This window comes from Nycticebus coucang, chromosome 1 (genome assembly GCF_027406575.1).
Source record: "Nycticebus coucang isolate mNycCou1 chromosome 1, mNycCou1.pri, whole genome shotgun sequence".
Lineage (NCBI taxonomy): Eukaryota > Metazoa > Chordata > Mammalia > Primates > Lorisidae > Nycticebus > Nycticebus coucang.
This window is the reverse complement of record NC_069780.1, coordinates 184900667-184918421: the sequence shown is the minus strand read 5'-3', so window position 1 is coordinate 184918421 and position 17755 is coordinate 184900667. Positions and strand designations below refer to the sequence as shown.

The following is a 17755-nucleotide window of genomic DNA, read 5'->3' as shown; positions in this document are numbered from 1 at the left end:
TTAATGGATGAATAGTTGATAGAGCTTTCTCTGGACATAAAATGACAAATCAGAATGACTTGTTAATACATTGGTAATTACACTCATCTTGGACTAGCAAAAGAAAAAGACTCCAACGAAGGAAACAGAAGTTGTGAATGTGATGTCAACATTTCAGTCCACAGATAGAGAATCCAGCTTGGCTTCCTGAGAACAGACGTACCTGGACAAGGAAAGGTCAAACAAGCCCAGAAACTGGCGCAGTGAAGTCTGATACATCTCATTAACCAAGCGCATCTCAGTAATGAGGAAGTAGAGGATGCTGCCCCGTGTAGCAACTGAAAGACAAAGAGCAAGGCTGCAGGTACTACAAGAGGGGAAAGGAATGCTCCAGGCAAACAGATCAGCCCAGAGTCTAAATGGAAACAACAGCTGCTATTTCTATGTCTTATCCCTGCTGCCTTCCAGCAGTAGGACCCAGACCAATGCTCATTTATTAGTATATTTAATTCCTACTTAGAAAATTTGTAAAACTAGCCTGTTGTTTGTGTTGATCAAATGGTACTTTTCATTTTAGCATCTCTAGACTCCTTATCAATATATTTTACTGTTTTATCATAGGTAGAAAAGGCACCCAAAGGAATATTCAGCAAGCAATGTAGCCATTAAGGACCTCATTCTCAAGTGTCAGGATGGAGCTATCCCTAACCTCGCAAAATAGATTTGCAAAACCAGCCACTCCCTGATGATGCTCCTGCCTCTCCACCAATTCATGATACTATCGCCATTATTTTTTTCAGGAAGAATGATAAATTATCAAAAAAGTCTTCAGCAGGTGTTTCTTGTATGAAATCATTTGCAAGTTGGTGGCTGAGGATAAAGATCTCCTGTGAGACTACAGAACTACCTTCTCGATACACAGAGTATAAACAAAACTCTACAAATGCTGTCCTGCGTTACTCAGTACAAGACTCTAGTCTTCCACCAGGGACCCTTGAGTGCTCAGATGTCCCTACTTTGGAGTCACGTATTTTAAAAAAATTCTCCCTCTTTCTAACTTAAAAATAAGTCTATGAGAGGCCGGGTGGGGGAAGTGGCTCACACATGTAATCCTAGCACTCTGGGAGGCCAAGGCAAAAGGATCCCTTGAGCTTAGGAGTTCCAGATCAGCCTGAGCAAGAGTGAGACCCTGTCTCTACCAAGTAATAGAAAAATCAGCCAGGCTTGGTGGCACATGCCTGTAGACCCAGTTATTCAGGAGGCTGAAGCAGGAAGATTGCTCAAGCCCAAGAGTTTGAGGTTGGTGTGAGCTAAGCTGAGGCCACTGCACTCCAGTCTGGGCAATAAGGTGAGACTCTGTCTCAAAAACGAAAAATAAAAAAGTAGTCTATAAGAGCCTTAAAGGATTGGTTGCATAACATAAATTCTAAGCACCTAGAAAATTTATACTATTGCAAAATGTTTCCACCTCCATTTTACTGACTATTCCCACGACACATGCACAGCCACCACCCTACTTTGCACACTCACTTGTACGACTTCCTCACTTCCGTCCATTTCTCTAACTCTCCTGTCTTTCTCGCTTCATTTGCCTGTGACATTTGTCTTCATTACCAAACTCACCAGGTCTGTATTCCTCCCGGGCTGAGTTAATTTGAATTTCTGTATCAGCAGAAATTTCTAGCTTCTGTGTCACCTCCTCAGCCGTCCTTTTTGTGTTACTCAGGACAACAATGAGACTCTCATCTTCTACCAAGGACCCTTGAGTGCTTGTCAGGCAGTAAAGCAAATTGTCTTCAAGTTCCTTCATCTTTCTTTTGTTTGTAGTTACCTCCTCAATCAGATGAGTTCGTTCTTTCTCCAACTCCTGTTAATTTCCATAAATATATTTTCTTCCTTAATTAACAGGTATTATTTAGATGTTTCCTAAAATATTAACCTACATGGCTGTTCCCAAGCTCCTGTACTGTATTTCCTTGACAACAGGAAATAAGAACATCAAAAAAAGAACAAAAGAATTAGCAAAGTAAGGAAGGATAGGTGCCAGCCAACATGAAATCTGCTAAAATATTCACAATAGCCTTGTCATCAGCTTTCAGATGCCTAAAGTCAAATCAGTTTCACATGAGTTTTGTGATTACAAACACAAACTCATTTGAAGATCAAGTATACTTGAAGACAAATATACATGTCTCTGATTAAATATGTTTACTTCTGTTTCGCTTCTTGTTTGAATGTGTTAGACAGAACTTGCTAGTTGAAATAGTATCCAATTTTATGAACAACCACTTTTCTAAAACATAGACAAGCAACCTCATCTACTACTGCAGGTAAATTTAAATTGGGTGATTGGTGGGTCCACACCTAGGGTGCATCTTGGAAGGGTACAGGTGAAGTTTACTAAGTGAAGAGTATAAGGGTTTGAACACAATAATTAAGAAAATGCCATGAAGGCTATGTTAACCAGTTGGGTGAAAATATTTCAGACTGCATATGGAACCAGCACATTGTACCTCATGATTGCATTGTTGTACACAGCTATGATTTAATTAAAAAAATTAAATTAAAATTAAATTAAAAAATAAATTGCAAATTCTTCTTGGCCTGGAGAAATACTATTCTCTTCAAGGGAAGGAAAGTTTTGTGTCTTCTTGGAAAGACCTTTATAGGTATCTGAAAGAGTGAGGCTTTGCAATGCTGCCATCTTATTGGGTATCTCTTCCTTTTGAAAGCTTGGAGAGAGGGAGGCAGAGGAGAAGAAGGAGAGAAAGGTGGGGCTGGCAAGGGTGGGGGAAAGAAGAGACACGTGTGACACTGAGCAAGCCCGGGAGGCAGGAAGCCCAGAGCGGAGAACCACAGAGAAAATAATGCTTCTGGTTTCAACTCAAACTGTACGTGGACATCAGCTTCTAGTGTGAGAGACTCTGGAGAGCTAAAGAAAAGATTTAAGAAGGCAAAGGTTATTGAGTAAATAGCACTTACAATTTTTAAAAGAAGACATTCATTAGAGAGTTTACTAGAAAAGCTTTCTAACTACAGGCTCCATTGACAATTTACCTAAGTTGAACTGTGTTAATAATGTATAAGTCCTTATTATAAGTACAATACAGGGAAATGAGTGCTAAATATAGGTGAATTAAACAGGAAAATCAACAAGAAAATAAAGTATTTTTGGCGGTTCTGATTGTGACTCAGTGCTGCTACCTGGATAGGTGGTACCAAGCTTAAATATCTAGAGCGGCTTCAGAAAGGAAAATACTCAACTGGATATTCTGGATATTGATTCAATGGGTTTTGTAGATTCTACTCCCTCCAGAGAGAACCAGAAATCTAGTTATGCAGTGATGAGTCACATGAAATCATATCACACATCATGGGAGTGCTCATTGATTACGTGATTAACTATGTGATGTACCTTTGTTAGGATCCAGTACACACAGGAGTTCAAGGGAAAGGGGAAGCCAGACCTGGCCAAAACTGTCATTGCTGACCCTTTAATGGTAAATAAAATTATTTATTTTTATGCATCTGAGAAACTTATCTCCATACTACTTCATACATTGTCTTGTTTAAAACTCTACCGAAATACCGACAACTCCCAAGTTTGTAATTTGGCTCTTATCACCTCCAGACCACACACCCTTTCAAAACCTGCATTTAGACATCTAAGGGATGCGTCCTACTTAGAACCATCAGCAAAACTGAACTTCTGGTCCTCCCTTCAACCTGCCTGACCTCAGCCTTCCCCATCCTAGAAAATAGCAACCCCATTCTTCCAGGTCTACTGGGCAAAACCTTTGAGCCCTCCTTGATCTCAAACCCCACCACAAATTCATCAGAAAATTTTATTATCTATACTCCAAAATTAGAATCAGAATCTAGTCATTTCTCAACACCTCCTCCTGTCACCACCCTAGTCCAAGCTCCCATCATCACCTCCCCTCTAAATGACAGGATCCATCACTAACCCCCATAGTCTAATCCCAGCCCTGCAGTCGGAATGATGCTACTGAATACATTTCCTCTCTCAAAACCCTCCAATGTCCAATCATCCCACCCAGAGTAAAAGCTAAGATCCCTACCAAGGCCCGGGGGCTCTGCCACACTCCCTCCCCACTACTGCTGCGACCTCATTTCCTACCTTTCTCCCCACTTTCATTTTGCTTCAGCCATATTGCTATTCCCTAAATCAATGGTTTTCAAACTGAAAAACAATCAATGGTTTTCAAATGGTTTTTAGGATCTCCTAAAAACCTTGCTGAGCAGGCCTGGGATAGAATTCAGGAGTGTATAATTCTAACATAATCCCAGATGACATGGGGCTGCCATCCCAGGTGCCAAATTTGAGTTCCACTGCCCTAAACACACACACACACACACACACACACAGAGACCTTTCTTGCCTCAGGGCCTCTGCACTGGGGCTGGTGTCCTGTGAGGTCTGCAGCCACCACTGAGTCCCTAGCTCTCCCTCTGACTATGCTCTTTTTCACAATATGTCTTCACCACCCTTTTACATAATATAGAAGTGAGGGATGTGTGACACTCTAGGGATAGTGTGGTTCTTGAGTCTGTTTAGCTCACTCTTATAATCCCCAATTCTTGGAACAACGTCCAGTACATAACAGGCACCAACTAAGACTGTGCAAGTCATGATTAAATGCTATATCTGTTTTCAAACAGAGAAACTGAAACATATGATGGAATGGAAAATCTAGTCTCAATGCCAGAAATACAGGCATAAAAATTTTCACTCTCCGAGAACCATGCAGTAGCAACAAAATCTCATAAAGGCAAAGAGCAAAGAAAGACCACCGACCTCTTCTATAGGTTCCATTCAGTTCATCTAATTAGCCAGTTAGAAGGGGTAGACCCTACCTGACTCTCAACTCCTGCTCTGGGAGTACAGTGAGAGGTCTGAGGACATAGTAGTTTGAAAATCAAGGAAGAATTCCCTCCTTAAGCAAAAACAAAATATCAGAATTTCTATAAACTGTTACTTCTTTGAGATACAGCAATTTAAGCAAAGCCTCCTCTTCTCATCTGTGTCTCTGTGTGTTATCTGGTTCCATTTGAGAGCTTCCTTCATGGTTATCTTAATTCACGTATTCACTAGAGAAGAATGCCAAATTTCAGAAAATGGAGAAATTGGTACGCGTGACATTTAATGGCGGCTATCAAATCTTTTTTCAAAAGAAGTTATAATAAAAACCCTCACCTTACGATTACACTGGGAAATAAAAGTGAAGTTAAAGAAGAAAATTCAAACAATTTCTGCTGTACTTGTAAATTTCATGCACTTATTATTGTTTCAGAGGCCCTAACGGGGAGCACCACAAAGGCCCTCACCTGAAGACAGGTAAGGGAGGAAGAGAAAGCAGAGGAGTGATGGTTTTACAACAGGAGGACATATGTTTGAATCATACCCCCAGGACCTCTCAGCTGCATGACTCTCCCCTCCAAGCCTCGGGTTTTTTTGTCTTCAGGCAAACAGATCCTAGAGTGACCGTAAGGACATCACCAGCAATGCAGCGCAGACAGTGACTGGATGAAAATAAGTGCTCAAAATGTCTCTTCCTTCTACCCCTTCCTTTCATGCACTTCCAGCCAAATTTTCAGAAGCATGATAAATGCTCATTTGGAATATAAATAGTTTGAAAAATCAAGTTAGCACAAAATAAATGCTACTTTAGAAACTGCACATATTATCATTAACATGTATAACAAGGCAGCTGAAGAGGGGTAGCAAACTAAATTGTAAGGGTACAGGTTTCTGTGTCCAGGGGAATGAGAGTTTGGCCTGTCAAATCTGACAGCCACACCGAGTCACATCACCCTCCCCAAGACCTTTATCTTCTGCTATGTTCTCCAGAAACACAACCACTGTCCTAACTGAGGCTTCACTTCTTATCCAAGGCTGCCCTAACCCCAGCAGGTCTCCCTGAGCACAATGCCTCCGCTGTCACCCTCTTTTCTGTTCACAGTCCCTCAGAGATCCCCCTTTACCTATTCTGAAAAGCCCAAAACCCTCAGCGTAGTTGGCAAAACCTGCCGTAATCTACATTTCCAATCTCAACTCTATTTGAGAAAACTTTGGGATTGAAGTTGAAATCATGCCTCCCTGTTGCTTATGAAAATATTACTAATAAAGTAAGCAAAGTTGGTAGTATGATATAATAAGAGGCAAATTATTCTCTTCTCTCTTTAAAAAAAATAAGTAAAAAGACTAAATATTATTAAGAAGTTGCAGTCAATTTAATATCCTTGTTAACGAATTTGTCAATTAAAGTAACTGCCTGTATTTCCAAAGGATTAAAATAAGCTAAGTACATTTCTTCAAAGTTCAAAATTGATGAAATAAAATGCCCTAAAGTAAATAGTATAATTTAAAGTATATTTGGAATCACAAAAGCAATCCATGAACCAATGTGGGGAGCCAGATACTAGAACAGGACTATAGTTATGGGTAAAAGGAAGATTTTCTGAGAAAGAAAAAGAACAACTGCCATTTGACTTTCATTCAGGATTGAAAGACTGAAATCCACTTGAGTATGTGGTTTTAGACAATTTTCACTTAAATCGCTGAGTTAAACACATTTCTCCTGGGCTACCATACTACTTGAGTTGTACCAAATCATAAAAAGAAAATAGTAATCTTTTGAATTAATACAACAGGACAAAGAAAGCAAAATAATTTTGTCTATAAACCTGTTGCCCACCACAGGGATTATCTCTCCACAGGTGGATAGACACTCACAACACATGCGGAGGACTAAGCATGTGTGCTAAGTGTTCTACATACTAAGGCTAAACATGTGTATGTAAGTACTATGTACTAAAATTCTTATATAAACTGTGATAATGCTCATGTAAAAAAGAAACATATCCCAAAGTGAATAAAGAAAGTACAAGAGTGGTTTGGTAAAATTTCATGAACATGCCATTTATCAAAAAGAAGAGGATGAAAACTACAAATATTGGTGTATAAAAATGCATCTGCAACCAAGTTTTTGAAATCTATAAAAGGAAATAAAGGGCATCCTTTTAGAGCTCTTATTTTTTTAAAGGTGTCACTCAGGCTTCATTACCAAGGATTATTTCTGTTTTATACCTTACATGGGTAATTAAAATAGAAAAGATCAAACCAGAGAATTCAGAACAAGATGCCTTTTTCCTCCCCCACCAGTGGCTAGTGATAACAATGTGTGTTTAGTATCTTTATTAAATCACTTCTCATGATGCTTTCACTGAGTTCAGGTCCTTCTACCTCAAATGGAAAGGAAACCACACACCTGTTTGCCCATCCAGAATTACAGCAAGGATACGCCTTAAACCTTATACTGTGTGACTGGTAGGAGTTGTTGATCAATACTGATATTCCTCTCCTAGAAGGACATAGTTTTCTTTGAGTTTCTATATTATTCTCTAAGATCAAGGTGAGAGTTAGCCTAAGAGATTTGGTTTCTATAAAGTTAACTGGTTTACTGCCAGTTGAAAACATTCTGTATATATCAAATTCTGGTAACAACAGCAGAATGTCTAAATCTACTCACAGGTACATCAGGTAAATAACTGAATATGGGCTTGATGTGAACTTGAACAGCATGCTCATTTAAAATGTCTGCTTCAAAGCACACATTTTTAGAAAAGTGTGAAATCTGTTTTGTTTTTTTTTTTAAGAAAAAAAAGACCTACTTCCTTGCATTCAGATGCTCTAAGGTTCCCATTTGTTTCTGAAACAGACCTGAGGGTCTAGCAGGTGTATGGCTGAGCATTCACGAGAACAGCTCATGTGTGATAATAAGGTCCCTCTGTATTCCCAGGACACTGGACAGCTGGTGAACTTATGGAATCAAAGATTGGCCTTTCCCTTGCATGATCAATTACTGTTCAAAACCTCCTCTCACTAGAAGAATTGATAGGCTGGTGAAGGCATAATTCATCCTGACTGAAGAGATTCACTTTTTTTTCAGCACCACACTTCTCAGATGTCTTCCATCATCAACCTCCTATCTGTGAGATCTTCTCAGCTTCCAATAGCCCCTTGTGGCTCAATACAAATTTTATATTCATAGCATATATTTACAATCACCCAAGAAGTAATTATATTCAAAGAAACCATACTATCCTTAAAGTCAAAGGAACAATTTGGAGTTTAAAACTCTTACATATCTGTGTCCATAAGGTACAAACATAAGGCCATTCAACTGAGTGACTGAATTTTAGAAAGTAACTCAGAAACACCAGAAAGTAACCTGGACTCACTCACTATGAAGCCTGAGAAGATTCAGCAATGTGAGCAGATTCAGGAATATGGTGGAAAGAACAGATGCTACAAAAGAAAAAATCCCTTGGAGAAAGTATATTACTTAAAATCCATCGATATTAAGTCCAGCAGCTTACTTCTTACATCATTCGGGAAAAAAACAAATAAAAGTTAGGTGTGGTATTATAATACGGTCCAAGGTAAGATGATTCTTTATTTTTATTTTTTAAAAGTGAGTGTCATATTTGACCATTCATTTGGTAAGAACTGTTCATTGTGAGCCAGGAATAGATGCCGATAATGACATGATAATAAAGGAGTAATTTTCTGAAGACATTCCATTTTTCCTAGAAGGAAGGAAAATCCCGTTCCTGGATCCATATTGGCTTTTCAAAGTCTTTTCAGACAAGCTGAAAGTTCTTGCTTAATCTTGAACCACTGATGCAACAATTAAGGCTCAGTGCTAGGTTTGCTGTTATTGTCGTTGTCATTGAAACCAAAATATTTCAGGCCAAATTATTTGTTCTAAGGAGATTGTATTCCTTGCAACTGAATATAAGAAAACAAAGGACAAGTCATGAGAAGATTAACAAAATGAAGTATCGTGGAGCACTTTTCAGCCACAAAAAAGGATGAATTAACGCCTTTTGCAACAATGTGGGTGGAACTAGAGACCATTGTCCTAAGTGAAGTGAAATAGTTCAAGAATGAGAAAACAAATACCATATGTACTTGCTACTTAATTGGAACTGCCCAAAGAGCACACATGTGCACAGAGGGAAGTAAAATTCAGTGCAAATTCAGCAGCAGAGAAGGGGATGGAAGGGATGGGTAAAAATCTACCTAAAAAGTAGAGTGAACACTCTTTGGGCTACGGGCACACTTGTAGCCAGGACTCAACCATTTCAAAATTGATTGCATAACTGAAAATATTTGTACCCCCTGAATATTTTGAAATTTTAAAGATTGATAAAATAGCAATCAAGGACGAAGATATTATCCAAACTGCCACCAGGGCCCCTTACCTCCCTGAATCCTTATCACCCTAAACAGGTGAAGGCAAAGCAAAAGATACTTGTGATGGAGAAGGGTCCAAGACGCTTAGGAATTCCCATTTGCCCAACATGACATGCTGTTGATAAGAATTCCAGCCCTTCCTAAAGCATGTATATGGCAGTGCTAAATCCCTTCATTCACCTTTATTGAGATTTAACTCAAGACTAAAAACTAAGTAAATGCATGCTGTGAAGAATTATCATTACCTCAGCAGCTAGCCTGTGGTAGAGACTACAGGATCATACCTGCTACACGGAAGTCAACCAACCACACGAATTTACAAAGCTCAGTTAAATTTCTTAATGCAATTTCCCACTTTATGACCCTGTGACTCATGTGTTATAATTTAAAAATAAAGAGAGAAGATTAAAAAAAAAAAAAAGGAAAAGAGGGGGAAAGGGGGGAAGAGACAGAGATAGACAAACACAGTAGGACTCAGCAGAGCAAACACAGAAGAAACACAGAGAGCTAATGGGAGGGACAGAGCCCAAAGGTTTTGCCAATGGCCTTAACCTAAGTAAATCTTCGGGTCAGCATAAAAGACGACATGGAGTAAACGAAACTCTTCATTCCTATCAAACGCAGAAGAAAATCACCAGCAATGTTAAGAGTTCAGCCGGTTTCACCATAACAATCCCATTAAAATCCTCTCCATTTAAGTAAGTGGTTATGTTAATCAGTTTGATGTAAGCATTCCACATCAGATGTCAAATCAGCACACAGTACTCCATAAATATAGACCATTATTATTTAATAAAAAATAAGAATAAAAACCTCCACATTTCTTTGTGTCAACCTTGGGTGTTCCCTAAAGAAAGGGCTGACTCAGAAGAAGGAAGGAAGTTTGTAAATTCTTGGCCATTTTTCACTGAGCATTAAGTTATCCCATAAAACAGAAGTAGAGAAAAGAGACCTGGAGTTATGCTCCTAGAGTTTAAGTCAGTAGCCTTCAGAAGGCGCACAGGGAGACTCAAGTATCACAAACGTCTATCTTCTCAATTCAGATCCCACCACCACACACACATAGCTCTCCTAGATCCCAAATAAGAATTGGTCATGTTTGTCATCTGAGTGTAAAGTTTAAATTTTATATTCTAAAAGCACAATAATTAATTAAATGAGGGAAAACCTTCCACGTGTAGTAGAAACCTAAAAGTCAAGTGGGTAGAATACACAGTAGAACAAACTTTTCAGAAAAGTAAAGTGATTTAAGACCAGAAAAACAATCCTGAAAATGAGACTGATGTCCTCAAAGTTACAGCATCGGTCTGTATAAACGCCATCCATGATACAGGTATATTATGAACCATATGTGAAACATATGAGTAGGTAATTGGTTAATAATATCCTTAAGTAAAAAGAAGACACTTGGGAATTTGTCTGAAACACCTAAAGAATAAAAAGGAAAAAACTAACACAGTCTACTACAACTCTTACATACATCTTCATCAGTGAATCTCAAATCAATGCAGAAAAGGCTGCTGCCATACTTCACTCACCTGCTTCTCTGTGAGAATGACTCTCCCCAGGAGCTGGTCTTCCAGACCTTTCATGGTGACAGTGAAGTCAATGATAGAGGTCCGGGCACTTATTTCAGGGGTGTAGGCTGGATTGGGCAATTTGGTGGTGATGTAGAGCTTGAAGCCATCCAGAACATCTACTTCCTTGTCACCGACTTTCACCTTTTTTATAAAAACAAAATTAAAAATAATAAAACAGAGATTACCTTCCTGTGCCTTTGTTTCTGTCAGATCATTATTAAATTAAAATTTGTTGCATTATTGCTTTAAACAATAATGTGGATACTTAAAAAAAAAATGGTCATTCGGAAGGCTTCAAACAACTGGAATAAAGAGAAAGAAGAGGAGGAAGATGGAAAGAAGGAAAGTCAACACACACGATGCAAGAAACATAGAATTTAGCACCAAAATTGTGACCACGCTGCAGAAGCGAGACAGAACCTTCATCTTACATGTTAGTCAGAGGTTAAGGCACATTACATTCCACATGCAGCAAAAGGATATAAACACGCTTCTTACTCACATAATAAGATTTTCTGGGGGGACCAGAGCAGGCTTCCAAGCAGGTCCCCAAACTGGTTTGAGAGAGCAAAGAGGGGTAGCCGGTGTGTGGTCTTATGGAGGTTAGAGGGTAAAGCTGGGAAGAGGGTCTTCACACACAAGCCTGGACAGGGCTTGCATTGTTTGAATTTCCAACCAGTGCTAAAGGAAGGAGCACCCAGGTTTTCTTAACAGCTCACTCAGACATGGGGCAAAAGGGCCATGGAGAGGCTTGAAAGTTATCAACAGTCAAATATCAGAATACAGTCAGGCTCTTCATTACAAAAGTGAAGCTGATATTCCTAAAAGAATTGCTCTTGAATGCTCTAATCCCAACTCAGGAAATATAGAAGAGACTCAGGAAGTATATGAAAGCCTCTCACTGCTGATTCAAATTTGAATCGCTACCCATTGAGAAAATGCCATCTGGCCAACCTGGCCTCATGGTAATTGCTATCAACAGGTTTAAACCTACCTTAAAGGTAGACCCAGTTTTAATGAAGTTTCTTTCCAAAACATTATCCAGGGCTGGATCTAGTTCCTCCCCAATGTCTTCAATAAGCAAGGGCCTTCCAAGAGAAAGGCTGTCCTCCAGGTGGTTTCGAAAGTACTTGTGATTTAGAGATGTGATCTAGAAACAGGAGCACAAGGTTCTATTGATGGGCAGAATCGAGGTGGGGTGCACAGGGATAACTGGGATGGAGTGGTGCTGAAGCATTCGACCACAGGAGATGAACGCAAATGGAACATCTGAAATACTTCCAAATCAAAAACTTTTTGATCACTAACATGATGCCACAAGTGGAAAACTCCATTGTCTGACATCTTTGCTTTTTGATGGTTCAACATACACAAACTTTGTTTTATGCAAAAAAAAAATTAAAATATTGTATAAAATTACTTTCAGGCTATGTGTATAAAATGTATCTAAAACATAAATGAATTTCAGACTCAGTGTCCATAGCTCAGTGGTTAGGGTGTCAGCCACACACACCAGGGTGGTGGGTTCGAATCCAGCCCGGGCCTGCTAAAAACAACAATGACAACTACAACAGAAAAATAGCCAGGCGCTGTGGCAGGCACCTGCAGTCCCAGCTATTTGGGAGGCTGAGACAAGAGACTCACTTAAACCCAAGAGTTTGAGGTTGCTGTGAGCTGTGACACCACAGCACTCTACCTAGTGTGATATAGTGAGACTGTCTCAAAAAAAAAAAAAAATACATAAGTTGAGACTTCAGTCTCACCCCCAAGTTAGCTTATTATGCAAGTGCAAATGCTCCAAAATCTGAAAAAATTCAAAAACTAAAACACCTCTGGTCCCAACCATTTCAGATAAGGGCTCCTCAACCTATATATAGATTTTAGGAATCCTTGGCTGTAGAACCTATCTTGGTGAGATGGTGCAGAAAGCTTACCTGTTTCTATTTATTTTTTAACAGATCATCATTTTATTTTATTGGGAAGCATGTGAAGATTCTGTGTACGAACACAGTTCTTCCCTTGCCACTACCACCTTTATGACAAACAATAGTGGAATAATTAGGAAGTTCTCCTAGAGTGCTGCACACTTCATGTGATACAACTCCACGTTTCTGTGCTTATCAAAAACAGCCGTAGGACCTAACAGAATTGAGTCTAAAAGTATTGAAAGATGGTATTAACAGAGATCAACACAAATGCAAATAATGAAATTTCTAGAAAAGATTTTAATATTAGAGTTAAGCTTGCATCTGCTACTGCTCCACTTAGGATTATAAAAATTCTCTAGTGTTTCTAAATATTTCTTTATTCTTGAATTCTTGTTAAACTGGAACAATAAAACTTCACCAGTAACATAAACATACTGGAACACAAGTTACCTGGAGTTCATTTCGGCTTTCCTTATTTTTAATCCAGATCTTGCCTTGAGTCTGTGGATCAATTAACAAAGGATAACGAGATGCCTTAGTGACAATAATTCCATTCTGAATGGAGAGGTCATCATTTGGCAGGCCTTGGAGGCTCCATTCACTAACAGTAGGAGCATCGATCAACATCCCTGTGAGATTTAGATTGTTTTCAAATGGAATTTCCCGAGCTTTCATTTCCTTCTTCCAATCGTTTAACAGCAGATCACGAAACTCTTGGTTAAATGGACCAGAGTAAGATAGAAAAGCTGTAGCCAACAGCACATCCCCTAAAATAGAGAGTGAACATTTTATGTTCTTCCTCATAATTGTGCAGCATAACAAAAATAAAAAATAAATAAGACAATCATTCTTTTAAACTAAATTTCACAAATCAAACTGTAACCACTTGTTGCTGTGTCTGGGTGAATAAGCAGTGGCCAGATTTATTGTTAGTTACCCCTAACAGGTGCTAGTGGGCGAGCATGACATTATTTCACTTCGGTTGGAAGTGAGAAGATGACCTCTGAGTTTAAGAGATACAAAATCTCCCCTACTAGACTGTTTATTGCAGCTCAATTTACAATCGCCAAAATGTGGAAACAGCCTAAATGCCCACCAACCCAGGAATGGATAAACAAGCTGTGGTATATGTATACCATGGAATACTATTCAGCCATTAAAAAAAATGGAGACTTTACATCCTTCGTATTAACCTGGATGGACGTGGAAGACATTATTCTTAGTAAAGCATCACAAGAATGGAGAAGCATGAATCCTATGTACTCAATTTTGATATGAGGACAATTAATGACAATTATGGTTCTGGGGGGGGAAGAAAGAGGGAAGGAGGGAGGGGGTGGGGCCTTGGTGTGTGTCACACTTTATGGGGGCAAGACATGATTGCAAGAGGGACTTTACCTAACAATTGCAATCAGTGTAACCTGGCTTATTGTACCCTCAATGAATCCCCAACAATAAAAAAAAAAAGAGAGATACAAAATCTCAGTAGATACAGCCTTCATTAAAAGCGACCTTGATCAATATGCCCACGCATGTATAGAATTCTAAAGTGACTTGATAATAAGAGATTCGAATAGATATCGTTAACACAGCTAGTAAGAATAGCGTAGAGGCCAGAGCAATAGTAGTTCCTCTGAAATGGTTGAAGACACACACATGCACAGGAATCTGAAATAATCAAGCATTATTTTTTTCTGATCAAAGGGTAAGCTTGCTAACACCCTATCAACGCCAACATGCAATCTCCTTTACGTACCCACGAGCCTTTTCGTTTGCGCAGCAAACTCTCTGCTTTGCTCTGTCCATCTCTCTTTTTCACCCGCCAACCCACTGATGAGCGTGGAAGCCGTCTGCATCTTATGTCTACACCGTTCTGCATCTTCAAGCAAAGTCTAAAGAAGGCCATCATCAGAAGAAAACTTTCAGTGAGAAAAATACAGCCTGGGGCTCAAAAATATAACATTAACACATGCCATATTATCTGCCTTTCTGAGATACATGAGCCATTTATTCCACAGGAAGCATGAGATTGCATTTCTATGAGTCTGTCCAATCCTCTTTATTCCCTGATCACAGAACTTTGGTAGATTCCTCCAGGTGGTGCCTTGAGCCACGTAGTCAGACCCTCCCCACAGGTTAATAACTTAGACATAGTGAAAGTTTATATCATTTATAATTTCCTTATGAAGAAAAATGGAAATAGACCATGAGCATATATGCTAATCTCATATTGCACCAAAAATGTAAATGAATATGTAGCCTCGGTTAAAAATTAGGGATATCTCTCCTGGCATCATTATTGCTTTTATCTAAGTGCACACTTTCTTTCACTTTAGGGGAAACCACACATTATTTGCAAATCTGAGGCTCCCGCACAAATTTCACCCATGTTTGACGTAGCAGATCCCTTCCTGTGCACCAGGTGGCAATAAAAATCCTTGAACCCAGACTTTCACCCGCTGTTGCCTCACAGCACTGAGTTCTTAAAAACAAATGGCTCTATTTCTCTCTGTTTAAGTTACAACCACTAATCCTACTTACAAAAGTTCAAACTTACGAAATAAAATGGCAGTGGACAAGGAGTCAGCTACATGACCCTCGCTTGCTGGATGTTCACTCATGACACAACAAATATATGGGATGGCTGTCCAGAAAGTATCCAGCCATTGCTAATGCTGTATTTCACATTACATAGCTGGATACTTTCCAGATAACCTTCTTATACGCTCCAAGTGTAACAATACAAAATCATTTACATAGATTACGGTGTATCTGTGAATAAGAATACTATGAACCCATGAAACATTATCTTTAAAAAACTTTTGTAACCATGAAATATGATCACAATATATTACTAAGTTAAAAATTGGATTTATAGAACAGTATTATCAAATTATGTCTTATAAAGATTTAAAAACACGTGTACAATACAAAGGCATATGTTAAAATACGAATAATGAAGGATAAAATAGCATGCAGGTTCACTTCCAGGGTTACCTATATGTAGTTTCTACAACAAATTTGAATTGCTTTGTAATTATAACACAATACGGTGTTTTTCAAAAACAAGTTATTTTTAGCCAGTTTTCCCTGGTCTATTTTTCTTTCTATTTTTCTTTCTCCTATAGTTCATGTAAAAAAAATTAAAAGCTTATCAGAAAGCTACATCTACACTTCTGTACACCACCCATATTTGTTTGTTTCCCCTCCAAGAGGACTGACGCCAGCTGGGAAGTATGATTCTGCATCATTTATTCGGAAAAACTTTTCATTTATGAGATACCTTTAATATTGATTTGTTTTCCCCTACATTCTGCTTCCCCACTTCCACCCAGCCACATAAAAAAATGACCAGGCCTCTCCCTTCCTGGCTTCTGTTTTCTGAAAGCCCAGGCTCCTTCGGGGGACTGTGATATAGGGGAAGGGAGATGGTGAATGGGAGTAGAAGAATAGAAGCAGACTGTGCCCCAGCCTGGCCGGGCTGAGCATGCAGAACTCCCTGGGTTCCCTGTGCGGGACCCATCCTCAGGCCTGCTCTCTCATGGGGTACAGAGCGCTGCGTTGCCCCCAGGAGGTCTGGGCAAGCTGAGCCCTAAGCAAAGGTACTGGGGACCATGTATGCCCAGGACCTGACGTGCTGACGCCCTTCTCCTTCCTTCTGGGAGCTCCACCAGTCCCTGGAACAGTCTTGGAGTTCTTTGCAGGGGAAAGAGCAACAAAAATGACTGAAGGTGTCAGATTCACAGGGTGGTGGTAGGTGAGGCCAGGTTTTGTTTTTTTTTTAAATTAAATCATAGCTGTGTACATTAATGCAATCATGGGGTATAATGTGCTGGTTTTATATACAATTTGAAATATTTTCATCAAACTGGTTAATATAGCCTTCATGGCATTTTCTTAGTTATTATATTAAGACATTTATATTCTACATTTAGTAAATTCCACATGTACCCTTGTAAGATGCACCATAGGTGTGGTCCCACCAATCACCCTCCCTCCGCCCATCCTCCCCACACCCCTTCCCTCCCTATCCCCTTTCCCCATACTCTTGGGCTATAAAAACCATGAACTTGGTTTCATTGTAGGGCTGAATACACTGGATACTTTTTCTTCCATTCTTAAGATACTTTGCTAAGAAGATTTAATTAAAGAAATTTTGACATTTGTTGAAACTCAAGTTTTCAAGGACTAACAGTTCCTGTGTAGTCCCAGGATTATTTACCTCACAAATAAAAGATGCTCAAAAACAATAAAGCTTATTGAATAAATCAATATGAAATGTTAAAATTTAAACACATAAAATGAGAACATAAAATATTTTCACTGTTTGCAATAGTTCCCTGATTTAAGGCAGCACCCAAAATAATGGAAATTGACACGCCTTCCTCATCATTTCTAAAGCACTCTTTCAAATTGCAATGTTAATTTTCTCCCTATATAAATGAATTTTATGGAACATAAGAATATAAATCCATATAAGTACTACTTCTTTAAAACTTCTAAAAAGCTGTTATTTTGTTTTGAGAAGACTTAGCTTTAAGGGAAAACACCATACACTCCATATATAGTGTTAACTAAAATGTAGGTCTAAACTCTTTTATTGGGACTTTTACTGGGGCTATAAGACCAAGTCAAGAATTTCAATGTGTCCAGGGGTGAATTTCATAAAATCGGGGGAAAGTAGGGTGAATCTAGCTCTTATCTACCAAATATAGAATATAGTCAAGGCAGATACAGATTTGGTGAGGCCAGAAGCTTCTATAACCTGGGGAGACCACTTTAAGAAAAATCATCAGAGAATTTTTACAAATATAAAATACAAAAGTGAGTATGTATTCAAAGTAAGGGAGAAGATCATGACAAAGTCCTCAGTGCCTTTTCTCTGCAGTTTCTTTAGGCATTATAACTGAACACTGGCATGGGAATGTTTGCTGATCATAACCTGGAAACGTCACAGTCTACAAATCCCAAGAACTCTGGAGCCC

At 39.0% G+C, this 17755-nt stretch overlaps 1 protein-coding gene across 1 annotated transcript in view; it reads right to left on the bottom strand.

The window, feature by feature from the left end:
• DNAH5 (dynein axonemal heavy chain 5) overlaps positions 1-17755 on the bottom strand; it is a 237582-nt gene that overhangs the window by 50150 nt on the left and 169677 nt on the right. Inside the window, exons 63-68 of the mRNA XM_053599003.1 lie at positions 14527-14662; positions 13221-13537; positions 11837-11992; positions 10801-10983; positions 1603-1846; positions 203-317 (exon numbers count right to left, since the gene is read on the bottom strand). Coding sequence (XP_053454978.1) covers positions 203-317; positions 1603-1846; positions 10801-10983; positions 11837-11992; positions 13221-13537; positions 14527-14662 — 1151 coding nt within the window. The remainder of the gene's footprint in view (positions 1-202; positions 318-1602; positions 1847-10800; positions 10984-11836; positions 11993-13220; positions 13538-14526; positions 14663-17755) is intronic.